We start from the raw sequence: 27,833 nt of genomic DNA, 5'->3' as shown, positions 1-27,833 counted from the left end.
TGCGACACACAGCTCCTTCCAGGACACATTGAGCAGATCGCAACACCATACACAGATGCTCAGCACGGGAAGCAGCCACATCATTCTGGAGATCCGGATAGCCTCCTTGCCATACCCACTTCGACCTCCAGCGCCGGACCGAGCAGCCTCTTCCATGGGCGCGTCAAGACTTCGCATCCGAGAGCAACCCCGCCTTTGGAACACAATCTGAGCGATGAGCTCCGCAGGTAGCTCACTTGCGATTTTAACAGAGACTGAAGGACAGGGTGAGACTACAGATGATGACCGCTTCTGTAGCGTCGCCGCCAGTAACACTTGTCGGCTTGACACACCCGCTCCTGCAGGGTGCGAGACTGACAGGCTAGACCGCGCACAAGACCCCCTAACCCTGGGCTCCACAACGCATGACAGTGATGCCTTTGCCTAGGTAACCTGACACTGGCGTCGACACAATTTCGATGCGGGTAGCGGATAGTCCAGAAAGAAGGTAGCCCGGTCGGCTATCGGAAGCCTAGGACCATGCTCAGAGTATACACCTAGCTCGTGCCATCTACCATTTCGCGCTCGTGATGGCAGCGAGTCTAGCACGATTACACAAGGTTGAATCCGAACAAAGTGGGGAGTAATTCCACTACATGAATAGGACAAGTGTCTTTCATGTACAGACTGTCCCTTGCTGGTCAGGCCGAGGCTCTGCGAAGCAGAGTTGAGACGACGGTGGCAACAGCTGCGACTGGTACAATTCGAGAGCTTAAAGCTCTGAGCTGCCAGCCAGTCCCAGACACACTAAGACGATTCGACGAAGAGGACTAAGCGTCCTAAGCTTGAAGACATGTCGGATCTTGCTCATGAGTTCGTATCTGGAGTTGTTCTTACCCTTCAGATAGGCGACGAGAGCGACCTCACTACCATGGAATCAGGCCAAATCACTCACAATGTTTGGACCATCATAAGGTCCACCGGCAGCGCATGTTTGCCCACACCATATCCTTGGCTTGCGTGCATCAGGAACTCTGGTAGACACGCACCATGGTCTGGTCCATGTCGTATTGAACATATCACTGTCGACAATTTCAACGACCTGACACTTGTTTTGCAGAGTGATCAAGGCATCTTAACTCTCAATGGGTGGGGTGACTCAGGTTCGCCCAGATCGAGGCTTGCAATGTCGGGTCGTACTTTGCTGCTGCGTCGTTGGGACCAGCACCGATTCGAACATTCAGGTCAGCCACGGAACACCTGGTGGCATTGAGTCCTGCTTGTTAGATGTCGACTCGACAGCACGTCGACAGGCTGGGTCGGCACCGGTCATGCGGGCGAGCCGCCGTTCCAGCTCCTTCAATGGCGATGTGGTATCAACGCAAACACACTGGCTCGGTTGATGAGCGCCATCTCTGCGACGCTTTACATTCTTTCATGTATGCTTGTCTCGAACGGACAACCGGCTCCCAATGCACCTGTCGTGTCGCGACTTTGAAATCGATCGACGAAGCGAGACTTGTGTCAGCTCTTTTGCAATTAAATCGAGCCAGGTGTCCTAGCTCTACTCAACTTCTAGCTGCTGTTAGCTGGTTGAACCGGGTCTTGTGAAGGCTTCCTGCAACTACCCCAAAGCTGTGTGGAGCGTCTTCGAGTATCTTGACATCTCCCATCCAGGACCTTTGATCTGAGGCAATCATCGTCTTGTTGCTACGGCGGAGTATCGACTCGGCTTGAATGACCGGCCAGCGTACTCAGTGTCAACATTCGGTACACCATTTCCGCTGTTGCGTTGCCTGTCAGCGGTGGTGGGGTTCTCAGTCGTCGAATGGTTCGGCCCGATAAAGACCCTCGTGCATCCTTCGTCATTGAGGCGCGCTGGCCTCGTCGGAGTAAGAAGCAGTGTCATCGCTCTTTCGCGCCGTCACGAACCTGGTATATGAGCTGATTGATTGTTGGGGCTCGCGGTGCGGTGTGTGGTGAGGTGATCATAATGATCGTCGTCGAGAATCGAGCAGGCTAAGCGCTCGGGCTTCCTCTCGAGGAGAACTCAAAGGGTACCCTGGTTCCCAAGATGTGGGACAGATCATGATGACAGCCTGCTGTGTTTTCGATCTGAGGTGGCGCCGTGTACAGCCCGTAAGGGCTATCGCTGATGGGCTCCGGTCGAGCAGTTGCGTGTGGCCTGGATGTATACGAGTCTCTCGACTCGTAGCAATCTCATTTGAAGATTACGGTGTACTACCTGCACGTAGTGGGGAGCGGAGGCATTGGAGTCAATCGGGTTGGGTGAGAGGCGAGCTGGAGAAAAACGGACGAGGATTGGCTTCACTGTGTGCACGCGCTACAATGTTCGTCCCCACAACAACCTCCAAGAAGTGAGAATGCTAACGAACCCAGTTTTAGCGTGATATCAAGGCTCTCGGACATCGCTACAGTCTTACAATGCTGTCCAGCAACACAGAATGGAAACAAGAAACAAGAAAATTACCTATCAAAACTCCAGGGAGGACGCACGAGCAATCTTGCTGACCTGGTTGTCCCGCGTTAGAGGTGAGGCGCCCCGTCTACAGCTACTGCGCCAATCCCGCACAGCTGTAGACACGCTTTCAGACGATGGAAAGCATGGGCACTCTGGTTGGAACCTCCACATGCGCTGGTAGATGAGATCCTATCAGGCCACTGTGGCGCGGGTAAAATGGTGGAGAAAAAAGAGAGATACGCCAGCTCATTTCCAGGGGAGAACCCCTCCCTCATAATGGACGCCTCGATTGCAGAGGTTGGAGTATGCGACTTGACGGTCGCGGAGTAGGTACTAGAGTCAATCGAGTACACTCTCTTAATATTGGTTCTATTTGTGCACGTGAAGAAGAAGAAGATGCAGCAGCTACTCACGTCCTTGATATTCTTACAGCTTCATGCCCAAAACCTTATGCACCCTCAATGCTTGTCTAATACTCAAATCCAGCATAATCTCCTCACTACCTCCCGGAATGGCATACGCCCTAACATCCCTATACAACCGCTCTACCTTTGCACCCTGCCCACCACGACTATAACTCAGCCCTCCGAAAATCTGACTTGCTTCCCTCGCACAGAACTCGAAGGTTGTAGTACTCTGCGCCTTCAATGAAGCGATAGCGCCGCCGAGCTTCAGCATGGCTTCCATCTCGTTCATCTTTTGACACTGGAAGACGAGGTTCTCGAGCCAATTGTACGAAGCCTCGATCTGGCGAGCCATGTGTGCGAGTTTGAGACGAATGACAGGGTGATCGATGAGGCGCTTGCCGAAAGTTTTGCGCTTGTGTGCGTACTTGATGCTCTCTTCGTAGCAGACGCGAGAAAAGCGCAGACACTGGATGATGATGCCGATGCGCTCGTGGTTGAAGTTGGTCATGACGACCTTGAAGCCCTGGTTCTCCTTGCCGATGAGGTTCTCGACGGGTACCTTGACGTCTTCGAAGGTGATGTATGTTGTGCCGCTGGACCAGACACCCTGGCAGTCCATTTTGCGCGTGCTGACGCCCCCTGCGGAGCGCTCGATGAGGAGGACTGACACGCCGTTCATGCCTTCGCCACCAGTGCGAACGGCGGTTGTGAAGTAGTCGGACCAGATGCCGTTTGTAATCCATTTCTTTTCGCCATTGACGATGTAGTGCTTGCCGTCTTCGGAGAGCTTGGCTTCGCAGGTCAAGCTTGCGACGTCGCTTCCAGCATCTGTCGAGTCATTAGCAAGCAGTTATAGGGCTTGGTGAGAGGGGTGGTGTTCTTACCTGGCTCAGTAATAGCAAGACAAATGCGCTTCTCGCCGCTCAAGAGACCAGGCCCAATACGCTTAACGAGCTCCTTCTTTCCAAACTTAAATAATGGAGGTCCGCCAATACCATATCCACCGATCAAATTCCAGACGAGACCACCACTACCAGTTCTCGACAGCTCATCTGTGAGGATCATTTCATGGAAGTGGTCCCACTTCTCTGGCGGAACACTCTTGATCCTCTTATCGGTGTATGCAGCTGGGAAGTGTATACCGAGCAGACCGGCGAGGTATCCGCGCTCGCCCATGTCGAGGAAGATCTCGTCGGGAACCTTTCTCGCTTCATCCCAATCAGTGACGTTGGGCATGAGTTTCTCTTCGACCCATTGGCGGACTTCTTCGCGGAGGGCGACGTGTGTTTCGTTGTAGTAGGGAGAGTGGTACTGCAAGCTATCTGTCAGTCACGGCGCAATGCTATAGCGACTCGAGTCACGTACCGTTTGATACCACGACGGGTCGGCATAGGGAACCAGATCGCCATAGGAATCGAAAGGCTCAGCATCCTCGGCCGCAGCTTCGGTTGGCTGAGGCGCAACAACCCCCGAGTTCGCCTCAGGCTTCACCACATCCTTCTTCTCCTCCTTCTTCGCCGGAGGTGGTGTTGGTGGAGGTGTCGGCGGCGCGGCTTTGCTGTCTAATGAACCAACTTGGAGTTTTTGGTACTTCTTGAGGATGCTCTCGTTGTGGTACTTCCAGAACTGCTTCGAGGCGTCTTTGCCTGCAACGCGCTGGAGGACTGGGGACTGTTAGATTCGAGGGCTACGTAGTTTGGAGATGGGATTGGCGCACTCTTCTTCCCTCCAGGGTGCTCTTCCTGGAAGTTTGTGACGTCGTAGACGTCCTCGTCGACAATGATCCACAGGCTGTCCGCCGACTTATGCGACGCGACGTCAGCGGCCGAGAAGCGCTGTGACATGTTTACAATCGTGAAGTGGATACAGGAAAGATAGGAGAAGCACAGAGTACTGGTACAAGAGTCGAGGTGGATCACAGGACAAAGCAACTGGCTTTGAGTAGGTTATAACCGACCTCCTGGTCGGTTTCGAGTCCTTTCACATGCCGGACTCCACGCCAAGAAAGTCCGGGGACGGGCCAGCTGGGGTGCAGCGGCCGCAAGCTTGTGATCTCGTGAGCTGGTATACGTCCACGCCGATTGGCTGGGCGGCGTAGCTGCCGCATTGGAGGTGTAACACCGTCGACGTCACTGGGTCGCGATGCCGAGGCACAACAAGGGTGCGCTTCACGTGTGGGGTCGGCAGAGGTCGAGCGCGTCTTCACAAGCCAAATGCTGATGCTGACATTCAAATGCCTGACAACACGTCGGAGGTACAGTAGTAGGCGCTCAAGACGTAGCTGAGCCAAATTTGGGACATTGCGCAGCCCTTATGGACGTCGCTCCAGCTCTTTCTGCTGGTCGCGTATGCGTGCGGAGTTACTCCGCATAAGCTCTTCGTCATGATCGAACAGCTCATAGAGTCCTCTACACTTATACTACTACCGACCACACTGCCACTAAACTCTCGTTGCTACAGCCATGTCGCCGCAAGATAGACTCCCCGGCCAGGTACAGGTTAAGAAAGGCTCGGACATCAAGGCGCCAGATGGGCCACAGACAGATGGGATGATCAGGATGTCGGCCATTACAGACATGTCGGATCAGATCTGCGGCACTGGCAAGTCCTCTGTACACCCTGTGCTTCATCGCACTTTCTCACGAGAGCAGTGATGATTGCAAAACCTCGCACAGCATCAGCTGTTCATCACCACGGTGAAGAGGGTCAGTTGAAATCCCACACCCCACTCACGCTTGCTTTCGGTATCCACGGTCCACCCTGTCTAATACAGCTCCCAGATACGATTGTATACGCAGCGAAGGGCCATGGCACTATCGTCAGTGGACCGAATGGCGAAAAGAAACAGGACCTTGCCCCTGGCGACTTCGCGCTTATCCCTGCCTACGCAGAGCATCAAGAGGTCAACGATAGTGACGAAGATGTTGTCTGGATTATAACAAGGGGAGGTCGAAACCCGATTGTCCATAACCTGAAAGGGTGGAGCAAGAGCCATGAGATTTTGCCAGAGCAGGGAGCTTTTTAGCAATCTGAACATTGTGCTAAGCTGCGCGAATGTATCGACTACACAGCATCTGGCGAATTTCCTCCGCGTAACATCATGCAGTCCATCTTATCCAACTTTTTTAAGTACTCGTTGCATTTACCCGCAAGCTGCTCACATGTCGTATATCGCAGTTTCGATTGGTCAAGGATTATTGCGACCCGCGTGTCCAATGGAACTATCATGCACGTTCGGGAAGTATTACGGGAACCCCACCTTAAACCTGGCATGCTGGATAACATTGTACATTTTCAGCCATCCTCTATGTATGTGCGGCCAATGTAGTGTAGCAGCGCCTTGGAGCTCCACCTAATGTCGCTGGCCGCCTAGTGACCACAGAACTAACCCGGAGTCCTATAGCCGCAAAGCCACCGCCAAAACGAGATCCTTGGCACGATTCTCTCCAATTAAACGGTCCACGACGTTTCTCTTTGCTTTCTTATTCGCTGAGATCGAGAGTATATCCGACTGCGGGGTTTCGTTTGTATCCACGTAGGTACAGATACATTAGTACGAACTCTCTGCGTAAAGCGAAATGGGAGATAGCATCTCTTCGTCCAAACCCTCGCATTGGGATCAGTTTGTTCCTAAGATTGGGGTTCAGTTTCTCTATTGTCTTCCAAATCCTAAGCACTCGAGCGTGCTTTTGCTACGACAGCATTTAACATGCGTAGAACTGCGGAATGCCTTGTACTGTTTTCACACGCTGCAGTTACTGGAGTCCATGGAGATGTTACTCAAAATGTTAATGTCTTGTGAGTACCAATTCCCCGTTGATAGATTGATTACCAAGTATGAGCAGTCAGGGGACGCGAGGCGGCGGTAACCGTTTCCCTGGCGTCGTAGCAGCGCCTTTTGCAATGGTCAAGCTTGGGCCTGATGTAGTAAATGGGACTATGGATGCCTACTCTGGATATCTTCCAGACGGAAAAATATGGGGATTTAGCATGATGCACGAGTCTGGAACGGGAGGAGCACCGAAATATGGCGTTGTGTCACAGATTCCAGTACTTGGAGAAGTACCGAATCCTCTTGTGGATCTATCTCAACCTCGAGAATTGCCAGATGAGGCAAGTGTTGGATACTACAAATCCACTCTTGCGAACGGTGTGACGGTGCAATTGGCTGCCACCGAACATGCCGGTCTATACTCTTACTCGTTCCCAAGTAATGGCACGGCATCCATTGTCGTTGATGCATCACATGTACTTCCCAGCTTCAGGGGATTGGGCTGGGAACAGCATTACTCCGGGGGCAGCTTTAGCATCTTTCCTGATGGACATTACGAAGGCTCTGGCACTTATAACAACGGATGGAATCTCTCGCCCGATTGGACAATCTACTTTTGCGGAAATTTCAGCCACCAGCCTTTTAGCTCACGGACTTTCAACGGTAATGTAAGTGCGTCTAGATCCTACAGCAACTCGTCTTCGGTTTCCGGTCATGCGAGACTTGGAGGTGTGTTTACTTTCGTCGAAACCGATCTGAAGTCACGAGTGGGCATCTCGTTCATATCTACCGAGAAAGCCTGCAGGAACTTGAATGCGGAGATTACTAAAGACACGGAACTTGAAACTCTGGTTCAGATTGCGAAGAGTAGATGGAACGAGGAGGTATTCAATAAAGTGCAGATATCATCAAACCATACGGAAGACTTACAGCTCCTCTACAGCTCGCTCTACGGGATGTTCCTCATCCCCTCGAACAGAACCGGTGAAAATCCAAATTGGAGCAGCACAGAACCGTACTACGACGATGTGTTCACTCTTTGGGACACACACCGCTGCCACACCTCGCTTTCCCACATCATCCAGCCAAAAGCATACGAAGACTTCATCCGCTCGCTCATCGACATCTGGCGACACGACGGCTTTATGCCCGACGCGCGCTCCTCGAACTTCAACGGCAGAGTACAGGGGGGCTCAAACGCGGATAACGTGCTAGCCGATGCGTTTGTCAAAGGAGTGACAGGGGCTATTAACTGGGAAGATGGTTTCGCCGCTATGCAAACTGACGCCGAAGTCGTACCAGCAAACAACTTCGACCCGAAAGCGCCTGACTCCTCGACGAAGGAAGGGCGCGGTGCGCTACCAGATTGGCTACAATACGGATATATCACCCCGCGATACTCCAGGGCTGTGTCCAAGGCGGTAGAGTACTCAACGAACGACTTCGCCCTCTACCAAGTAGCCGCCGGCCTAGAAAAGGTAGACGAAGCAGAGAGATACTTTAATCGCTCCCGCAACTGGCGGAACCACTGGAACCCTCGTGCAACCTCCCACAACCACACAGGCTTCGTCGTTCCGCGTGCCGCAAATGGTTCTTTCCTCCCGCAAGACCCTCTTGAGTGTGGCGGCTGTTACTGGGGCGATGCATACTACGAAGACAACAGTTGGATATACAGCATGAATGCTATCCACGATGTCGCTGAGCTCAAGCGGAGAGTAGGCGGCGACGAGCGGTTTGTAGATCGCTTGAACAAGCTGTTTGAACTGAAGATATTCAATGCGGGGAATGAGCCTGGGTTTACGAGTCCGTTTCTTTATAATCTTCTGAGAGGGGCGCAGTGGAGGAGTGTTGATCGTAGTCGGTATATTGGGGGGTTATATGGGGCTGGGGAGAAGGGGTTGCCTGGAAATTCTGATGCGGGGGCTATGGAGAGTAATTTATTGGTGAGTGCGACAAGTCAGACTGAGTGGCGGGGATGGGTGCTGATGCGGGATGATAGTGGCAGATGATTGGGCTATATCCGTTGACGGGGCAGACTACTTTCCTCGTTTTGTCTCCCTGGTTTGAGTCTATGACTATCAGAGTTGGAGATGGCAAGATGCTTAAGATTACTACGACTGGTGGTGATCGTGGTACTGCATTTTATGTTCAGAGTCTGAAGGTCAATGGAGAGGTGTGGGATAAGGCGTGGGTGGCTTGGGAGGATGTGTTTCAGGATGGAGGGACCATGGAATATGTGCTTGGAGAGCGCCCAGTAGATTGGGCGACAGGCGATCTGCCTCCGAGCCCGGCTTCTTGGGAAACTTCCTATTTGTAGAAGATGCTTAGGTGGCTAGGATATAGTGTATATAAGACATCTGAGCTATGAAACGTATTTGCAATTTATCAAATCGAGTGATATGTTTGTCACAACTCAGTGACCAGCCTTGCGTTTCCCACACATCACTATTATGTTCTTCTTTGACATCCTGGAGTTTCTAACAAGCGATTCCTTCCATCGAATCTTTCCTTGGTCTAGACAAGGACCGTATCAGACTCGTCGAAGTGTGGGTTATGTACTGGTCGTGCTAACGCAACCCCACGACATTAGCGCAGATATAAACGGGCATAGGAGCCTTCACACACGACCCAAAAGGTAACCTACGACAATTGCAGCAACATACTCCCTCGTTGGAGACCAGCTCGTCACTGAAAGCGTAAAACATCGTCAACGGCTGCTGTACAAACGTTTCCTTCTACGTGGTTCTGATTGGAATGGAAGGGTCTGAGTGTTTTGTGAGACTCTATATCGAGGATGAAAACCGTCGAAATCGAACTCCCTCGCACTTTATATATCCCGATCTCTTGAATTCTTTGTCTTATGAGATGGCCATTCAAAGTGTTCCACGAGGGTCGCATCATGGAACTCTCTCCCGACCAGTCTATGAGTAGATAGCGTTACACAAGGGCTTGCGGCCGCGGATGTACCTTCGTGATCGGTGAGAAAGGACGTCTCTCATTGTTGGACGCTGCCGCGAGGATCTTATATAGCAGGGGGAAGAGTGAGGTAGATGTGGGGTAATGAACGAGAAGATACTAGCAGTTGACCATTGGGAGATGCGGGGGATGAAGCCGAACTTGACGTTTATGGGTCTGGAAAGAAAGGCTGGAAATTGGTACGTACCCAGAGATTGATAACCTGGGAATTGGTACGTACCTGAGCGAGCAAATAACGGTCACTGAAAAAAGAGCAGGGCAGACGTCTGCCAAGGCATCAAATAACACCCACGTTGCTACTCACCTTTTGAGTCACCCAAGGCTGCGCAGACACTTCTTCTGCCATGTTTTTTGTTCTATCGTATGGTTGTTGCAATGTGTCTAGAGTCTGGCTTTCGGTGGCACAAAGCCAGGTGACGGATTCCTCTGGTCTATAAGCATTTCTGCATCACAGGCAACAACCTTAACTCAGCCCTAATATATCATCTGAACACACAACTACCTTTGTGGAGGACTGGCGTATGTGGCTTGGCGCGATTCCTGGGTGGTGATGTTTCGAGCAACGGAGCCGAAGACGCCCAGCCCGCCAGCGGCGCCATGCAACCAAAGTGGTGCCGATCACGGGCTCTGCTTTACTTGGCGTCAAATTCACGCGCGTTACGCCACCACCCACCATGGACCCACCTGCAAGCGGTGAAGCGGGCATCTTCAACCTACAACAACCCCCGTTGAACATGCACGAGACCCTCCTTCGCAGCTATCACATGGACAGCATGGACAGCACAACGCCCTGAATAGTACACGCTCTCGCTAGCTTCCGCCGTACCCTGCATATTGCACCCGCGACCATCCCCGGTCGAATCCCAAAAAGTCGCTCACCTGTCTGGCGGCTGGGCTGACGCGGGCTTTCCCTGGCCTGAGCTTCTTCTTTATTAGAAGCGTTGTAGCCGTCCGACATCTTCGCGTCGCATCTCCATAATCCGGGGTAGAGTTTAACTTTTCTCTGGGGATTAATCTGGGGTAATCCGGTCACATCCACCCCACCCCCACGCGTTCGCCATGTCGACCAACGTAGCCTCGGCGAGCGCATCGCCCACGGCGCCTGTAAAGGCGCCTCCGCAAGGAGGTGTACTGGAAGGTGTCAACCCAGTACATTTTGACGCAAAGAATCCCATTATTCTATTCATTGTGCAGGTAAGTCGTCGGGTTCGCGTCCGTTTTGGATGATAGCTTTGGTTGGCGTGAGGAAGCTTCGCCAATGTACCGTGATCACCTGTGATCTTACGGCTGCGTATCATGTCATTGCTTACCGGAATGGTGCTTTGGCTCCAGATGAGCATTCTGCGCAGGCGAGACCATCATACAGAAGCATACACTAACCATGAATACTACAGGCCTCCATTATCATCATCTTCTGTCGCGCCCTGAACTGGCCCCTCTCTAAGATTCGACAGCCTCGAGTTATATCCGAGATTATCGGCGGCATCATTCTTGGACCTTCCGTAATGGGCCGGATACCAGGCTTCAAGACTTCGATCTTTCCGGAAGCATCAATGACCAACTTGAACCTGGTTGCCAACATTGGTCTCACCCTTTTTCTGTTTATCATTGGCTTAGAAGTAGATCTCCGATTCTTGCTTAGCAACTGGAAAGTGGCTCTAAATGTCGGCCTGGCCAGCATGGCCATACCATTCGGCCTAGGTTGCGCCATTGCAGTTGGGCTGTACAATGAGTTCAAGGACGAGCCAGGCACAGTGCAAATTGGTTTTCCCATCTTCATGTTGTTTATTGGCGTTGCAATGGCCATTACTGTGAGTTTCGAATCGGAAACAACGCATCGCTTTGCTGACATTTCCAGGCCTTCCCTGTCCTCTGCCGTATCCTCACTGAACTAAAGCTGCTTATGACCCCTGTGGGAGTCATTGTGCTAGCAGCTGGCGTTGGAAACGACGTTGTGGGTGAGTTGAGCCCCTTGATAGACCACTCAGCTATGCGCGACTAACAACTCGTTCAGGATGGGTCCTACTTGCGCTCTGCGTCGCCCTTGTCAATGCAGGCTCTGGTCTGACAGCCCTTTGGGTGCTTCTCACATGTGCCGGCTATATGCTGTTTCTCGTCTACATTATTCGACCGGCCTTCATATACGTCCTTCGCAGATCCCGTGCGCTCCAAGATGGTCCTAGTCAAGGCATCATCAGTCTCACGCTATTGATCGCTTTGGGGTCAGCCTTCTTCACTGGTATTATTGGAGTGCACCCCATCTTTGGAGCCTTCATGGCCGGATTGATTTGTCCACACGAAGGTGGTTTCGCCATCAAAGTGGCTGAGAAGATTGAAGATTTGATCGGCGGACTGTTCCTTCCGCTATACTTCACCCTCTCTGGTCTTAATACCAACATTGGACTGTTGGACTCTGGCATTGTCTGGGCGTATGTTATTGGAGTCGTCGCTGTTGCCTTCTTCTCCAAGTTCATTAGTGCCACACTCGCAGCTCGCGGAACGAAGATGTTGTGGCGCGAGTGTTTTGCTATTGGCTCGTTGATGAGTTGCAAGGGTTTAGTAGAGCTGATTGTTTTGGTGAGCGAGCTATCACATTCTCATTGGCTTCAATTACTAACGGGCACAGAACATTGGGCTGAACGCCAAGATTCTCAGCACACGAACCTTTACCATCTTCGTCGTTATGGCCCTCGTTACCACGTTCGCCTCTTCTCCGCTTACAATGTACTTCTATCCACTGTGGTACCAGAAGAAGGTTGAGGCCTTCCGCCGAGGCGAGATTGACTGGGATACCGGAAAACCCTTGGACGGATCCGAAAGCGCCAGGGACAGCGTGCATTATGACAAGCTTGCTGCCGAGAAGATCAAGCGGTTGACCGTCTACCTTCGTCTCGATAGCATGCCGAACCTACTTGCTTTTACTTCCCTCTTTGGGGGGAATGCGGACAAGCCAGCGGCAAAAACGCATCCTTCCAAGGTCATCGATACGAGCAACGAAATTGGCGAATTGCCGCAGGAGGGAGATACGCCGCATCGACCAGTCGAAGCTTATGGCCTACGCCTGCTAAATCTGACAGATCGTGGATCTTCCGTGATGCAAGTGTCCGAGATGGATTCCTACACAGCGTACGACCCTGTCGTCAATACCTTCCGGACGTTTGGTAGACTACATAACCTAGCGGTCAGCGGCGAGGTTCTGGTTGTGCCAGAGTCATCATTTGCCGAGACTTTGAGTACACGGGCTTCAGACTCCGACTTCCTCCTGCTTCCATGGAGCGAAACGGGGGGTATGTCCGAACAAGCCATCATTGAGGATAAGGGGACGAAGAACAAGCTTGCCGCCTCGTCCTACACCTCCTTCGTCAACTCGACTTTCGAGCAATCCGGTATTCCTGTGGCGGTGCTTGTGAACAAGAACTTTGGCGGCAGCAAGAACAAAGACCAGAAGCAAGACTTGAAGCTCACCAAAAAGTTCAGCAACATTAGTCTTGCTAGCACTCGCGACAAGGCCGTCACAGCACCCATCGCTGACCGCAGTCACCACATATTTTTCCCATTCTTTGGTGGTGATGACGATCGTACAGCTCTTCGTCTCGTCTTGCAGCTCGCCGAGAACCAGCATGTGACTGCCACGATCGTTTATTTCAATGTCCCCGAATCCATTATCGGCGCTGTTTTTGCATCTACTTCATCCACAAGCGCAGTTGCAGGTAAAGCAGGTGAAATTGTACATACGTCGCCTTCTACTTCCAGCGAACAAGACGCAGCATTCTTCGCATCACTGCACGCCTCCCTGCCCGCGGATCTTGGAGACCGCGTCATTTTTGAAACGGTGCCTTCAACCACTCCAGTTAAGGATGTCATCGCTCGAGCAAGTATTGAAGTCGGGCAAGCACCCAAGAACGCAGGTGACCTTGTTGTCTTGGGTAGGAACATTGGCCGAAACAATGTGTTGGCCACAGACGATGCAGATGCGATCACCAGCTCATCATCTGCGGCAAGTACATTGGGCGTTTTGGCGGAGAAGGTGTGGGAGGGCAAACTGGGCGCGAGTGTGCTGGTAGTGAAGGCTGGGCTGTGAGCATCATGTCTATACGCGATCTATATGGAGCATTTAATGAGAATGAACTCAAGGCGTTTTGCATAGTTATATAGCTGTAGAGCTAGAATTCAGGCGCCAATGGAAACTTTCAATGCATCAAATAAGAAGCACGTTGTTCTACATCCCATCAACACGTCAATCCTCCTTTGGCCCCACATCTTCTTCACCCCGTTTCTTCTCCTCCAGCCACTCCAGCAGCCGTTCCCTCCTCTTCAAGCTCTCCTGACTCCACACTTCCTCCCTTGGATAATACTCCTCGAAAACTTTGACACCACGTTCTTCCTCCGTCCCTAAATTAACCCACTCCATCTTCGTACTAGTGAAGATATGCACATCCGGTCTCACCATCTCTCTACTCTCATCATCCAGCGAACCCACCTTGACAAACATCAAGCTCCTGTTCGCACCATAATGTGCGTACAAGACAGTAAGACATTTCGGGCAGTGCGCTATCAGGTGTTTGTCGCCCGAGGGAGAACTTAGCGATGAGACGCCCGTCACGGTAGGTTTGGCGGAAGACGTGATGCGGAAGTTGTAGATTTCGACGACGCTGTTGAGGCCGAATGCTGAGCCGGATTCGCGTTGGCAGTAGGTGCAGTGGCAGCAGTGGGTTATCAGAGGTGGGGCGAGGAGGGTGTAGGTTATGGTTTTGCAGGCGCAGTGGCCGTTGAAGGGTTGGGAGAGTGCTCGAGACATTGACGCTTGGGAGGGAGAGAGGAGCCTGGAGTACTTTGCGTACACGAACAATGTTTGGAGGTTAGAGAGAAGCTTGTTGTTATCTTGAGGGGCAAAGTAAGCGGATATGTTTAGTCCTGTCAGCCTTTTAAGGGACCAAATATGGTGGGAGTCACATAAGCTAGAGGAAGACATGTCAAGCAGATACGGGATGCACGCCCTATGCTGGTTGTCCTCTTGTAAAGTTTAGCCGCGTACGAAGACGCGGTGTCACGCTTCCACGTGACATGCGTGGCACCTGCCTATCGCAATCACGGAGATATGCGTTAGATGCACCAATAGAATGCATCCTAGCGATAGCTCCCTCCCGAGTCGTGACTCACTGATGGCGTGCTGTGGATCTCGGATTATTCAGAACCATGCTGAAAAAATTGAGCATTACTAGCTTTGATGGCTGATTGAAATTAGCTTACGCTGCTCTTATAGTTGCTCACTTTGTGCGTTGAAACAAACATCATTAGGGCATTCCAGGCGACCCCCGCAAAATGGCCCCCCACAATTCACGGCAGCAACACCACTCCACAGAGTCTACGGAAACATCACCATTACTACCAAAGCCGGTTGAAAACGCACATCTAATTGACACAAGCATTGGCGTTGCTCCCGGGGCAGCAGGTACTCAGGACGACAATGAGAACGACGGAGGAGACATTGAGCGGCAAGTCAGCCATGGTGATAGCTCCAAACATCAGGGCTTGCCTGAGGTGAAGAAGCGCATGAAGTATATATTTCCTGCAATTGCGATAGGTGTGAGTAGGACTACTCCGTCATTATTCGTATACCAGCTGATAAGTATGTCCACAGGTTTTCTTAGCAGCAGCAGACCAAACTCTCGTCGTCTCGACATATGGCATTATTGGCACCGAGCTGCACGCCCTCTCCTCAACCTCTTGGATAGCAACCGGCTACTTCCTCACACTCTCCGCGTTCCAGCCCGTCTACGGCAAGCTCTCTGACGTCTTTGGCCGCAAAGAATGTCTCCTCTTTGCATACCTAGTGTTCGGCATCGGCTCGACGTTTTGTGGACTGGCGCGGAACATGGGCGAACTGATAGCCGCAAGAGCGTTCGCAGGCATAGGAGGTGGCGGCATGGCAGTGTGCACGAGCATCATGCTGAGCGATATTGTGGGCTTGAGGGAGAGGGGGACCTGGCAAGGCTACATCAATCTGGTGTATGCCGTTGGCGCTGCTGGTGGCGCGCCATTGGGCGGATTGTTGGCTGACAGTATTGGATGGCGCTACACGTTTCTTATACAAGGTCCGATTTGCATATGCGCCTTCATTGCTGTGTCACTCGCCCTCCATCTCCCGAAGCAGGACCACTCGCATTGGAAAGAGAAGGTTGCGAAGATTGACTGGCTCGGCGCCGTCATACTCATTGTGGCTGTTTTTGGACTCCTTCTGGGCCTTGATCGCGGCTCGAATATCTCCTGGAGAAGCCCACTTGCCATCGCGGGTCTGGCAACTACGCCTCTATTCATTGTATTTGTCCTCGTGGAGAAATACGTCGCAAGCAATCCCTTCGCTCCTGGACGTATCATTCTCAACAAATCGCTATTCGCCTGCTATTTGTGCAACTTCTTCTCATTTGGTGGGTGGCTCGCGGTGATTTTCTTCCTCCCGTTGTACTGGCAAGTCATCAGAGACGACTACCGCGCATCTCAAACCGGGTTGTTGCTTGCTCCATCCATCATTTGTGGCGTCAGCGGGTCGCTTTTCTCTGGCTTTTATATGAAACGGACGGCCAAGTACTACTGGATCACGGTCATCGCGTACACGAACTTGACCGTTGGGCTTTCGCTGATCCTCTTGTTTGCTGGAACGATTACAAAAAGTTTGCCAGTCATGCTGGTGGGCACTTGCATATGTGCCTTCTCGAATGGTATCGGCGTAACGACCACACTCATTGGCCTCATTTCCAACGCCTCCCACGCGGACCAAGCCGTCGCCACAGCCTGTAGCTACCTATTTCGCTCGTTGGGCTCCGTCTTCGGCATCTCCATGTGCGCAACGGCTTTCAACCAAACATTACGGACGTCTCTCAAGTCAGCTCTAAACGGTGACAAGGACGCGGAAGAAATTGCTGAGCGCGTACGAGCTGGGCTGGCGTACTTCAGAGGCTTGGAACCACATCTCAAGGATATTGTAAGAGACTGTTACGGACAGGCGACCAGGGCAGCGTTGGGCGTTGGCATAGTCATGGTATCTGGAAGCGCATTCTTTGCTTGGTTCATCAAGGAGAAGAGCTTACTTGACAAGAAACAAGATTCCAACGAAGAAGAAACGTAGAGATAGCCTCAGAACCGAAAGAGAATGCTATATATTGTCTCTGCATTAAGCGAAGAAATGCTATCGTGCTAGAGTCTCGTCTAAACTATCAGGCAATATCCAAGGCAAGGCAAGTTTGATATCGCCCTCGATGCTAATTGCTAGGCCCTTTTCTTCCAAGTCAGATGGCATGGTGACAGAAGGACCGATCCCTACCCGGATCAGCTTTATCTGACCATCTCCATTACGAACGAGGTCTTCATCAGGCCACTTCAAAACGCCAGGTGTATTCATCCCCACGCCCAGCTCGAGCACAACAGTCTTTCCCCCACTCCGTCGTACCCTCTGCCTGAAATCCTTCCACCGCGCCTCGCCCGCTTGAAAAGGCCTCTCATTGAACCAATCGCCGCCTCGGACACAGATCATCATATCTCCACCACAATGCGGGCATCGCGGTACTTTTGACGGGTCGGTTAGGCGTTGCGTCTGGGTGTCCAGATGCGGTAACGCGGCTTCGTAGAAAGGCAGTGTGTCGAAAGTAGAGTCGGGACGACAAGTTGCTAGACACTGGAGCACCGAGTAGCGACCCTGAGGTGTAGAGAGTTTCTCCTCGGGCCACCCATTTGCCAGGAAGAGGCCGTCTGCATTCGACGTGCGGACATGTGCTTTGTCGCCGAAAGTTTGGAGCCAGGGGATGAGTGCTTGGTAGAGGGGCCATGAGGGCCATGAGCGTACTACTTGTACGTTTGTGAAGTAGTAACCCCATTTGTCTTGGTCGGAGGGCCAGTCGTTGAATCCGATTGCGCTGTATAGCGTTGTTAGGCCGAGTTTGAGGAAGGCGGGGAAATGCTTCGCGAAGAGGGCGCGGGATGTGTAGTCTAAGTCGTCGGCGGCGGAGAGACCTGCTCCTGCGGATATGATGATTGAGTCGGCTGTTTCAAGCCATTGCCGGGCGATTTTGAGTGTTTTACCTTCGATTGGAAGGCTGTGATTTGAAGTTGGAGATGGGTTCGTGAGGATCGATGGCCACTTGCTATGCATTTGCGTGATTAGCGCGTTGTAGATGTCGTAGTCGCCCTCTGCGAAGGTGACGAAGAGAACTTCTGTTATCGACGTGTTGTCATTGTGCACAGCCCAGGCCATGATAGTCTCAACAGCGATCTTCGCTGCTATCTTTGTTGGAAAAGCAAATAGGCCAGTCGAAATGCCACATAGCGCTACTCTTTTCGACCCATCTTCATTGCTCGGAAGACCTTCCGCTTGATCGAGTACCGACACGTAGCATTGTCTGAGCTGTTGCATCTCTTCGTTCGTTGGCACAGCGCCTCGAGCGAGTTGCGGTCCCACGGTATGTATAACATGCGGGGAGGGAAGGCAGTATCCTTCCGTCACCAGCGCCTCGCCCACTGGGAGATCACTTCCTCTAGCCGTCATGATATCGAAGCATTCTTGGCGCAGTCGTGGACCGGCTACGGAATGTATAACGTTATCTATACATTTGTGACTTGGTTGGAAGCAGCCCAGCATCTGCGCGTTGGCGGCATTTGTGATGACCGTGACGTCGCTTGCTAGGCATGTAATGTCGCCCTGCCATAGCTTGATCGAAATGTCAGATTTTCCAGGGCGCTGTAGGGTCGCTACAGGTGGTATTGAGGAACCAAGCGTCAGGATGCGCTGGTCGCGTGCGTGAATTAAAACGGCATCAATGTCGCGAACAAGTTGAATCGACAATGGTGGGGAAGGGGCGCGAATGCACAGCAACTGCTTCAAGAGATGCAGCTTCTCCCATGATTCGTATTGAGGCAGATGTTGTTCGATGTGGAGGACCTGGGGGTTCTTTGATTCGCGGAGGAGGCTAAGAAGGGTATCGTGAAGAAGCGACATGGCTCAAGCAACAGTAGAGATCTGAGATTCTGATGCATAGTTGATGCCCTCTAGACTTTGGATATATCCGTGTCTTGATTTGTAGTGAAACGTCTTTGAGGCTTCAGCTGACTAAGGAAATGCTTTCAAAGACGGAATGGTGCCGCGAGTGCTGAGTAGCAGCGATTCCATACTAAAAAGCATCCTTGGGTTTTCCCTCTCTCTATATCAAGATTATAGGGAAGGAGAATTGGTCAGCGGGATAGATTGGGTGACTTGGAGAGATGCTGTTCGCTGGTGTGGTTGCGTCTTTTTTAGCATTGTTCTAGGCCTATGGTTCATGAGGAGCAGTCAAACTTTTCAGAGTAAGCCAGGTTAGAGGGACAGCACCACATGCAGAGGGAGTATTGCTAGGTATGCGCAGGTGTCGCTTCTGTGTTAGGGGTGCGACTTCCTCTCCCGCCAGGCTCGCTTAGCCCATGCAGCCCGTCTTCTTGTGTCTTGAGAAGAAGACGGACAGCGTCAAGTCAGCACAATTTCTTATTGTTATGTTTTGATAGCAGGCTGGAATCGCCCATGTGACTGCGATTTCGCTGATTTCGCTTCGAGCAAGATGCGACTGTTCTCTTCCGCTGGTGCTTCGCCTCAACGCCATGTTGGTGGGCTGGACAAGTCAGTCGATCTAGGCTGGCGATACGGGTAGCTCGTCGCGCTGGCGCCCAAAGACAGGCCGTATGGTCTTCAGCACACGGCCCCCAAGCGCCACAAGTAGCCCTCGTATTCCTTCGCTCGGATCCGTCACCGGCGATCAAGGCAACCCGCGCGACCGCTGCGGCCTACTCTCTTTCCCCTCTTCCTCGAATGTACTGAGCAACAAACGACTCGATGCCGGAAATAACATTCGTCTTTGGGCCCAACAATACATTCTTTTTCGATTGTCCCAAAACATGGAAATTGTGAGCATTCCAAGTTAAAGCTACTTTGAGCCGAGCTGACAACGCGTAGCCATGGAATCCCGCAAACGCTGCGTCAATTGTTCAATAGTTCCATGGGACCGGCATGGAGGATTGCCCAGCCGTATTGTGTAGGCCTTGCGCCGCAAGTCAACTCCCCGGAGCCGTTGTGGTATGTTGGATGCAAGACGTTGAACGGCGAAGACAAGCTCTGTGAGTCCTGGCTGGAACCCCATTCCGCGGCGCGATGAAACGAAACAACCGACCACTCCAATGCTTCCTGCACATACTGACCCCTGCAGTCTACTCCCAGACCTACTTCGATGTCAACTACGCCGATCTCGCACGATGGACCAAGTCATTTCCTAATGCGCCGCGATTGTGTTTCGTGACCTTTGGCCAGAACCTCAGCTACTTCGCATCAGCCCCGGGCCATGGATCAATATGGGGTGGTATACCGTCAGAACTCGAAGATAAAGTGCGCAAGGCTTTCGATACACCATGCTGCGTAGCTCTAGGCCAGAAGAACGCCTGGCTGGTCCTGTATCCAGATGGGTATATTGCATGGAAGTTCTATGGCCACTATAGCGCATTGGACAAGATCTTGAAGGACGCTGCGCCCCAATCCGTCTCTGTAAGTTTACTTCATCAAATTCATGTATATGCGCGGAGCTAACTCGTTTGCTAGTATGTTGCCCTTTCGCCATACCACAAAGAGCATTACTTCGTTGCCTTCAAAGATCGATCAATCAAATACAACTTCACAGGCGCTCCTCCAGAGTGGATGAGACTCATGACCGAGGTCTTCGACGCATGGGCCGCTGAGCGCCTGCAAAAACCAACGCAGTCCTACTTTCAGCCCGTTCCTTCACCATATCCTCAATCGCAACCGTATCCGCAGGCGCATGCATATTCACCCCCAGCGCAACCATATCTACCACAGACACAACCATATTCACCTCCAGTGCAACCATATTTACCTCAAACACAACCCTACCCACCTCAAGCGCAACCGTACCCGCAGGGACAACCATACCAGAATAGCCCCCCGCCGTTTCCATCTGCTAATCCTCTGTCGCCGCCATTGACACCATTACCTCTCTACACATCCCCTGTGCCGCAGAATGCTATGCCCGTTCCTGTGTACGGTTACCGAGCGCCGCAGGGAGGGGCCATAGAGATGCCCGCGGAGCTACCAGGACAAGTGCCGCTATCTGCGCCAGCTCCTGTGCCCGTGAGGTCAGGCTCTACAGATGTGAGTTCATCGCATATACGTTTGGCCAAAGAGCTTTGGGGCTGACTCGTCGAAGAAAAAGAAGAGAAAGAAGGAAATCCTTTCAAAGATGTGGTTTGACTTCTCTTTATAGACTGACTACCGCGCGGTAGCAGTCTTACTCTTACTTTCAGTTATGATACCCGACTATATATTTGTTTGATCTGCAAAGCCAAGTAGGCTTCATTTTTGGCGTTATTGGCTCTTCCTAGTTGAATATCACTGTCTGAACCCAGAGATCGCTTTAGTACGTTATACCCATCATCAAATAGTACTTTTCGCCAGTCGCCTCGCTATCATAAAGCTGGATAATCTATGTGTTGCAAGGTTGATGGACACTGCTGTCTGAGATATTGGAGAGCGGCGTGCTTGCAAGGCTACCAAGTACCGGAAATTTAGCCGATGACCATGCAAGGTTCGTGCAACTACCTCCCTAATTGGTGCAGCACCCGGTGCGAATACCTGCACGCCTGACGATCAGGATGCAAGTGCTCGCCAAAGACCGGGAACACCGTCACGTCACGCTGCAGGTTGCTATGGTGCCAGCCCTCGGCTTGCCACTAATTGCCAGGTACAAGAAACTAAAATCCGCAAGCTCTCCCAACATTATTCATCAATCCGCCACCACTCAGTTTCGAGAGTTATCGAGTCGTCGTTATGAGAGAAGTTGCAGGAGCTTGGTGGTTGAGTGCGTTGTCGACATGGCTATGTGCGACCGCTGCATTGGCCGCGCAGCCAACCGTCACGGTACTCAATGGAACGTATGAAGGCTTATACCTACCTTCATTCGATCAAGACATCTTCTTGGGGATTCCATATGCGCAAAACACAGGTGGACAAAATCGTTTCCGGATTCCGCAATCTCTGAACACGACTTGGAATGGGACACGCACAGCTAAGCAATACGGCCACACATGTCCCGACCCTACAGATGCCCAGTTCGGCATGAGCGAGGATTGTCTTAGCATCAACGTTGTGCGCCCAGCTGGACTCTCCCCGGGGGACTACGCGAAGTTACCTGTGGCCGTTTGGATCCACGGCGGCAGCTATCAAGTCGGCACAAGTGCACTTCCGAATTACAATTTGACGTATATTGTACAAAGGAGCGTGGAGATTGGCAAACCTATCATTGCTACCAGTATCAACTACCGGAAAGGAGGATGGGGCATGCTCTACTCGCGAGAAATCCAGGGCAGTGGGCAGACGAATCTTGCACTGCGAGACATGCGGAAGGGCCTTGCATGGATTTCAGAAAATATCGCAGCCTTTGGCGGCGACAAAGACAGCGTCACCATCTGGGGCGAGTCAGCCGGTTCCTTCGCAGTCGGACAACTCCTCATAAGTTACGGCGGACGGACAGACAACCTCTTCCACCGCAGTATTCAAGAATCCGGCTCTGTGGCTACAGCATGGTATAATGTCTCAGACTGGTATCAACCCATTTACGATCACATCGTCGACAAGGCAAATTGCACAGACGAAGTCGACACGCTTGACTGCCTACGCACAGTCCCATACGAATCTATATCACCACTGCTTGCATCAGCAATTCAAGGCCCAGGCTGGTATCCAACCGTAGATGGCGATGTGATACCCAACTATCCAACAGAACTACTGCACTCCGGCCGCTTTGCACACATCCCGCATCTCTACGGCACAAACTCCGACGAAGGCACCGACAACGCCCCCGCAGGCGGCGTCATAAACAACGACACGCAACTCACCGCCTTCCTCAAAGGAAGCACAGGTTTCGGTTTCCCCGATGCTGTCGTCAAGAGGATCACAGAGCTGTACCCTGATGATCCCGCGCAGGGCATACCGCTGAACACGGGAGCAGAGCGGTTTTCTCAGCAAGGTGTGCAGTTCAAGCGCATTGCGGCGATTATGGGCGACGTGTTTTATCACGCTACTAGGCTCGATGATGCGCGGTGGTATTCCAAGTTTGCGCCCACATACATTTATCGGTTCAACACTAAGCCGTGGCAAAACAATCCCATCGCTACCCAAGGCGGTGAAGCGCCTGCGTGGAAGGGCGTTAGTCATTTCAGCGAAGTGGCGTTTGTCTTTGCGAACCCGGCGTTCTATGGGCCGTGGGCAGAGTATAGGGCGTTGAGCGATCAGATGAGTGCGCAGTGGATCAACTTTATTGCTGGAGGGAGTCCGAACGCTGAGGGCTTGCCGAATTGGCCCATGTATAATGTGAGTAAGAATGGATTGGATCTGGTGATTCAAGCTAATGGACGCGGTTACAACGGGAGCTACGTCGAGGAGGATACTTGGAGGTTAGCCGGGCGGGAGTATTTGATCAAATGGGCGAGGAGAAGGCATGTTTGATTGTGTAATAATTTTTTGCCGCGGATAGCTTTTCAAAGCACCACGCGGTCCGATCTTGAAAAGTTCAATTCTTCTTCGGCTGGTCCTTCTCTTGCCAAATTCAGCGAAGCGATCAAGGACTATAGCCGTCGAAGTCTGACTCAGACGGCGACTTTCTTGTCTCTCGCCTGTATAATCTCCTCCTCGTACACCTCTTGTACGTGAACTCCAGGGAACGCCGTCCGCATGCCTGCAGCAAGAAATCGAATGCCCCAATCCTCCGCTTGTCGGTGTCCTACACAGGCAACCGTCATGCCTAACGCTGTCGCAGCTTGCATCCCGCCAACACGTGGCTGCCCAGTAAGATACAGCATGTGCTTGCCAGGCGTGTCCAGACCTAACCACCCACGCCGCTGAGCCATCTCCAGTACACGATGTACCTCGTCCTCGTGAAACGCGTTCATGATAGCGACAACGCGAATCTCATCTGACAATCCCGCTTGCACGAGCTCTGTGCTCCCGAATTCTTGCTGTATACGACCTACAAGTAGGTCCCGGTGTTGAGCCACTTGACCAACAATCCCAATCTTCCTCTCGGGATCGCCCTTGTAGCCCTGCACGCAGAGGCTTTCGCCCACGTTCATACCAAGCCGCTCTGCCAATGCTGTATTCCAACCCACAGTGAGGACCTCGTCAAAAGCGGTATGACTCGAGATCACAAGGGTTCCTTTGCGCACGCTGCGCCGGTCGAGCGTGAATGGCCGATGAAGAAAACATAACGTTCGCGGTGGGCGCAGATGCGGTTTGGGAGCGGGTGCTCTCAGTTCGACGTCCGGTTCATCGTGTGGGTAGCCTATCAATGTGTATACACCAGGTGTCGGGGTAACGCTCAGTACGACTTGCTCGATGACTGCCGTTTCGGGGTCATATCGCGGGTTTCGAGGGACGTGGTAGAGGCGCGGGACATCGTTCTCTTTCGCGGGTAGGATAGACGCTATGAATCGACTTATAGCCGCGTGAGTCGCCTTCTTCGGTCGCTGCATGGTTAGCTAAGATGGTAGCAGCCTGTTCATTAGTAGACGATGAGGATCAAACAGAAGCTTTACAGCGCAACTTCGAGTACGTCATCGAAGGGTCGAGTAGTATTCCATGGGCGGTCTTTCGAAGGTGTGGTGGCCTCGCCCTCTTCACGTCGTATCATCATTGGCATGAAGCTTGCACCGTTGGGTAGGAACAAAAAGATCGCTTTGGTTGCGTTATGACAGCCTGAGTCGTGAACCTGCGACTATCTGGAGAAGAGATGCGGAGGATCAGCGCCAAACCCATTCCGAGTTAGCCTCCCTCCGTGGATTTTGTCCTTTCAACTATCACACGCTTCGATAATATCTTATGTTGGTCTTGGTATCGAATGAACACGCGTAGTACATGCCTATCGTTGGTAAAGGCTGCGTCCCTCGATGAACCTATTGCATAGGCTGACTAAGTGGACCATTTCTCGCAGCTTCTTCGACTGTCCTCGCTATCTCTCTTTACCATCCAGTCATACTTCGCTTAAATTATCCCCTTCTCAGTCTAATCGCCGTTTCATCACCTCAAAAATGGGTGCTGTAGCAAGCCCTAGTCCGACCATAGTTGGTGCTCTCAAATGTCAACAGGATTCTTATCTTCAGACACTCGAAACTGAGGTGGTATCATGCAACGAATACATACCACCAAAGACACCGCAGCAAAACGGCAAATCAAAGTCGAAAAAATCCACAGATCCTACAAAAGTACTGCAGAATAGCGAATCGACACCATCGAAAACATGGCTTATCGAGCTCGCGGACTCTGTTCTCTTCCCAGAGGGCGGCGGACAACCGACTGATCATGGATCCCTCGTGTCCCTGAGTGGTGATCACAACGAGTCAATCCCAATCACAAGCATCCAACGCCATGGCCTCCGCTGTGTCCACTTCTCCCGAACACCCCTCTCTCCGGGGACGCTCGTGCGGCAAACCGTCGAATTCCCACGGCGTTGGGATCACATGCAACAACACACTGGCCAGCACTTACTATCTGCCATCATGGACGGCATGAGCTTAGAGACTCTAGGTTGGAGTATGGGCACTGCTGGAGAAATGAACTACGTTGAGCTACCGCGGAAACCGTCTGATGAGGAGATCAGAGTGATTCAAGGAAAGTGTAATGAGGCAATAAGGGAAAACGTGAAGATCACAGTGGAGACGCCTGAAGGAAAGGGTTCCGATAGTCTACCTGAAGACTATGACAGGGAGAAAGGGATTGTTAGGTTCATTCGGATCGGGGATTTAGACTACAATGCCTGCTGCGGGACGCACCTCAGACAGACAAGTCATATAGGCCTGATCCTCCTGCACCACACGCAAACCGTTCGAGGGACTAATTGTCGCCTCTTCTTCACAGCAGGTGATCGCGCTATCAAAATGGCTACAGAGTCCATCAACGGCCTTCGCTCAATTGCCGTCTCGCTATCTTCCAGCGCCGCACCTGCAGATGTTGCAGCTAATGTCCAGAGACTTGGCGATCAGGTCTCTGAAGCGCGTAAGAAAGAGAAAAAGATGCTGGCAGAAATCGCAAAGTTCGAAGGAGATCGCATCAAGGCCAGGTTAGAGAAGCAAGAAACTGTCGTCTCTTATCGAGCAACAGATGGATTGGACTTTATCAACCTCGTCGTATTTGAAATCAAAGATGTGGTCAAGGAACGCGGTGTCGTGGTGTTGCTTTCAGGCGAGGTCAACACACCTGGATCGATTGTCATCACAGGAAAGCCAGAATTGGTCGAGAGCATAGCATCACAGGTCAAGGGTATAGTGGGTACGGCCAAGGGGGGAGGGAAAGGCGAGAAGTGGCAAGGCAAGGTTACGGAGTGGAAGAAAGGCGAGATTGAAGCTCTGAAAGCGGCAGTCGAGACAAATTAGGAGAGATTCTTGACGATTCTTTAGGCACAAACGTAGACCGTCAAGAGCTTATCCTAGAATTTAGACATTTAGATATAAGGCAACAAAGATATCTAGCGAACGTCCGACGTATACACCACCTCTGACTCGAAGACGGACGCACAAAGGAAGCTATATACACGAAGAAAAAGTCAACATGTTCATGAAGCGAAAGTAATGTACTGTGGAAAAGAAATCGAGAACCAACAGTCAGTCATAGGGGCTTGTCTGGACTCTCAGACGTTGTACACCTTAATCGAGTTTACAAGCCAATAACTCTGCTAGACGTCAGTAGCAAGATTATCCAAGAAACGGAAGGACTTACATCAGCGAACGACTGCGGTTGCGAAGCGACATACGCATTGCAACTCGGATTGATCTGCGAGCAAGTTGTCGAGCCCCAGACTTTACCCGCCCAGTCTCCACAGAACGTAATATCGAAAACCTATCGGTAATCGTCAGCTATAACCCTCTATACACGTTCATCCGCAGAGAACTTACGATACTCATATCCCTGAACTTCGCATTGAAATCGCACCCAGCAAAATTCGCGACCGGTGTGCCCCAAGAATTTGGATCGGGATTCCCACTCCTGATGTTACCTGGTACATCTCTGCTCGCAAAGTACCATACCTTAATGCCCGAGCTGGTCCAAAGTGAAGCATATACACCGCCGCCGTTAGCATTGAAAGCCGTGCCGTATGAGGTAGGGCTGTTAGACATGACGCCGCAGCCGTCGTAGCCACCGCCAGCACCACAGTCTGCGTTAGCAACGCGACGGCCTGTTTCTCCGCCGGGGCCGACGGATGGTGTGCAACCGGGAGAGCTATGCAGGGTAATCTGGTTGTAGGTGTTTAGGTGGACGCCTTCGTAAATATCTAATTCTCCTTGGTTTGGCCAGTTTGGGCCTACCATCCAGCTATGTACAAATCAGTAGTTACACTCAGTCGAAGTTTTGAGAGAAGGCGTACAAAGCTGGCCAGGAGCCACAGTTGCTGCCAGGAACGTGTGCAAAGTCTGCAATGATGAGCGCACGGTTGTAGGCTGCCTTGCTTTGAAGCCTGACGCTCTTCCGACCTGGTCCATTAGGATTCAGAACAGATGTTGTGTCCACGCCCATGTACACTTGGTTTCCCTGTGTCTTTAGGAGACCAAGCTGCTGAGCCTGCTGCGCGTTGACATACTCGACGAAGCCATCTCCGTGCTAGTGTCAGTTTGGACAGTTACCATGCCATGAACATAGAACTTACGGGTAGGATCAGCAATCTGTATGGAGTCAATATCAAGAGTTTCCCGTTGAACGAACACTTACAGCCTGGACATCGAACTTGCTCAACCAGTTGCTTCCATCGTACGTGTCAATAAGGCCGTACGCTGCGGCAATCTGGACATCAGAAGTATCAGAAGAAGTGCCGTTCGGCCAGAATCCAGGGCCAGCGGGTAGTGCGGTAGCACAGCGCCAAACCAGTGGAAGGGACACAATCAGTGCTTTGAAAGACATAATTAATGGAGGCTGCAAGCGATGGTGGTTGTGTAGTCGTACGGCATTTTCATAAACCCGGGTTCACTTCATATACTCTTATACATATACATATACACCTTACGTTTTGGGGTTCGCCTTGCTAGGATGAATCTTGAGTCGCCTGCACATATGTCGAGCCCAGGGCCTTGTCCGATAGAGAGGACGTGACCAACCTGCCAACAGCGCAGCATATTTTCCATTGGGTAGATAGAGAGATTAGGTATGAAAGCC

General features: G+C 51.8%; 12 protein-coding genes across 12 annotated transcripts; 7 read left to right on the top strand and 5 right to left on the bottom strand.

Annotated features, from left to right (window-relative positions):
• Nucleotides 1-2,777: 2,777 nt before the first annotated feature.
• K460DRAFT_320352 (short-chain specific acyl-CoA dehydrogenase mitochondrial precursor) lies at nt 2,778-4,940 on the bottom strand. Its single transcript, XM_040930447.1, has 4 exons — nt 4,586-4,940; nt 4,234-4,532; nt 3,753-4,179; nt 2,778-3,696 (listed from the first exon to the last, which is right to left on the bottom strand). Exons 1-4 carry the CDS (start codon nt 4,710-4,712, stop codon nt 2,888-2,890), a joined length of 1,662 nt encoding a protein of 553 aa, XP_040784942.1. The 5' UTR covers nt 4,713-4,940; the 3' UTR covers nt 2,778-2,887.
• Nucleotides 4,941-5,271: 331 nt separating this feature from the next.
• K460DRAFT_389039 (uncharacterized protein) lies at nt 5,272-5,975 on the top strand. Its single transcript, XM_040935724.1, has 3 exons — nt 5,272-5,469; nt 5,520-5,573; nt 5,649-5,975. Exons 1-3 carry the CDS (start codon nt 5,331-5,333, stop codon nt 5,891-5,893), a joined length of 438 nt encoding a protein of 145 aa, XP_040784941.1. The 5' UTR covers nt 5,272-5,330; the 3' UTR covers nt 5,894-5,975.
• A 730-nt stretch (nt 5,976-6,705) lies between these two features.
• K460DRAFT_409791 (glycoside hydrolase family 92 protein) lies at nt 6,706-8,957 on the top strand (the record flags this gene model as incomplete). The annotated part of the gene is made up of 2 exons (XM_040937290.1): nt 6,706-8,583; nt 8,640-8,957. The coding sequence occupies 2 exons, from the start codon at nt 6,706-6,708 to the stop codon at nt 8,955-8,957; spliced, it is 2,196 nt and encodes a 731-aa protein (XP_040784940.1).
• A 1,718-nt stretch (nt 8,958-10,675) lies between these two features.
• On the top strand, nt 10,676-13,697 carry K460DRAFT_292916 (K(+)/H(+) antiporter-like protein 1; the record flags this gene model as incomplete). The annotated part of the gene is made up of 5 exons (XM_040929381.1): nt 10,676-10,810; nt 11,011-11,427; nt 11,475-11,574; nt 11,631-12,193; nt 12,243-13,697. 5 exons carry the CDS (start codon nt 10,676-10,678, stop codon nt 13,695-13,697), a joined length of 2,670 nt encoding a protein of 889 aa, XP_040784939.1.
• K460DRAFT_370343 (uncharacterized protein) lies at nt 13,476-14,595 on the bottom strand. The gene has a single exon (XM_040934141.1). The coding sequence runs from the start codon at nt 14,586-14,588 to the stop codon at nt 13,854-13,856; it is 735 nt and encodes a 244-aa protein (XP_040784938.1). The 5' UTR covers nt 14,589-14,595; the 3' UTR covers nt 13,476-13,853.
• Nucleotides 14,596-14,938: 343 nt separating this feature from the next.
• K460DRAFT_409788 (uncharacterized protein) lies at nt 14,939-16,742 on the top strand (the record flags this gene model as incomplete). Its single annotated transcript, XM_040937289.1, has 2 exons — nt 14,939-15,202; nt 15,258-16,742. 2 exons carry the CDS (start codon nt 14,939-14,941, stop codon nt 16,740-16,742), a joined length of 1,749 nt encoding a protein of 582 aa, XP_040784937.1.
• Nucleotides 16,743-16,772: 30 nt separating this feature from the next.
• Nucleotides 16,773-19,078, bottom strand: K460DRAFT_183362 (A1pp-domain-containing protein). Its single transcript, XM_040927074.1, has one exon. It carries the CDS (start codon nt 18,603-18,605, stop codon nt 16,803-16,805), a length of 1,803 nt encoding a protein of 600 aa, XP_040784936.1. The 5' UTR covers nt 18,606-19,078; the 3' UTR covers nt 16,773-16,802.
• Nucleotides 19,079-19,247: 169 nt separating this feature from the next.
• K460DRAFT_370340 (uncharacterized protein) lies at nt 19,248-21,119 on the top strand. The gene is made up of 5 exons (XM_040934140.1): nt 19,248-19,540; nt 19,590-19,750; nt 19,840-20,171; nt 20,226-20,792; nt 20,848-21,119. Exons 1-5 carry the CDS (start codon nt 19,470-19,472, stop codon nt 20,902-20,904), a joined length of 1,188 nt encoding a protein of 395 aa, XP_040784935.1. The 5' UTR covers nt 19,248-19,469; the 3' UTR covers nt 20,905-21,119.
• A 67-nt stretch (nt 21,120-21,186) lies between these two features.
• On the top strand, nt 21,187-23,214 carry K460DRAFT_183384 (alpha/beta-hydrolase). The gene has a single exon (XM_040927075.1). The coding sequence runs from the start codon at nt 21,468-21,470 to the stop codon at nt 23,142-23,144; it is 1,677 nt and encodes a 558-aa protein (XP_040784934.1). The 5' UTR covers nt 21,187-21,467; the 3' UTR covers nt 23,145-23,214.
• On the bottom strand, nt 23,097-24,372 carry K460DRAFT_370337 (uncharacterized protein). Its single transcript, XM_040934139.1, has one exon. The coding sequence runs from the start codon at nt 24,164-24,166 to the stop codon at nt 23,285-23,287; it is 882 nt and encodes a 293-aa protein (XP_040784933.1). The 5' UTR covers nt 24,167-24,372; the 3' UTR covers nt 23,097-23,284.
• A 349-nt stretch (nt 24,373-24,721) lies between these two features.
• Nucleotides 24,722-26,062, top strand: K460DRAFT_380226 (ThrRS/AlaRS common domain-containing protein; the record flags this gene model as incomplete). The annotated part of the gene is made up of 1 exon (XM_040935244.1): nt 24,722-26,062. The coding sequence occupies one exon, from the start codon at nt 24,722-24,724 to the stop codon at nt 26,060-26,062; it is 1,341 nt and encodes a 446-aa protein (XP_040784932.1).
• Nucleotides 26,063-26,316: 254 nt separating this feature from the next.
• Nucleotides 26,317-27,581, bottom strand: K460DRAFT_291385 (glycoside hydrolase family 16 protein; the record flags this gene model as incomplete). Its single annotated transcript, XM_040929278.1, has 6 exons — nt 26,317-26,358; nt 26,406-26,525; nt 26,582-26,999; nt 27,052-27,277; nt 27,331-27,346; nt 27,393-27,581. 6 exons carry the CDS (start codon nt 27,579-27,581, stop codon nt 26,317-26,319), a joined length of 1,011 nt encoding a protein of 336 aa, XP_040784931.1.
• Nucleotides 27,582-27,833: the final 252 nt, after the last annotated feature.

Source organism: Cucurbitaria berberidis, assembly GCF_010015615.1.
Source record: "Cucurbitaria berberidis CBS 394.84 unplaced genomic scaffold K460scaffold_5, whole genome shotgun sequence".
Classification (NCBI taxonomy): Eukaryota; Fungi; Ascomycota; class Dothideomycetes; order Pleosporales; family Cucurbitariaceae; genus Cucurbitaria; species Cucurbitaria berberidis.
This window is presented reverse-complemented; position numbering and strand designations above follow the sequence as displayed.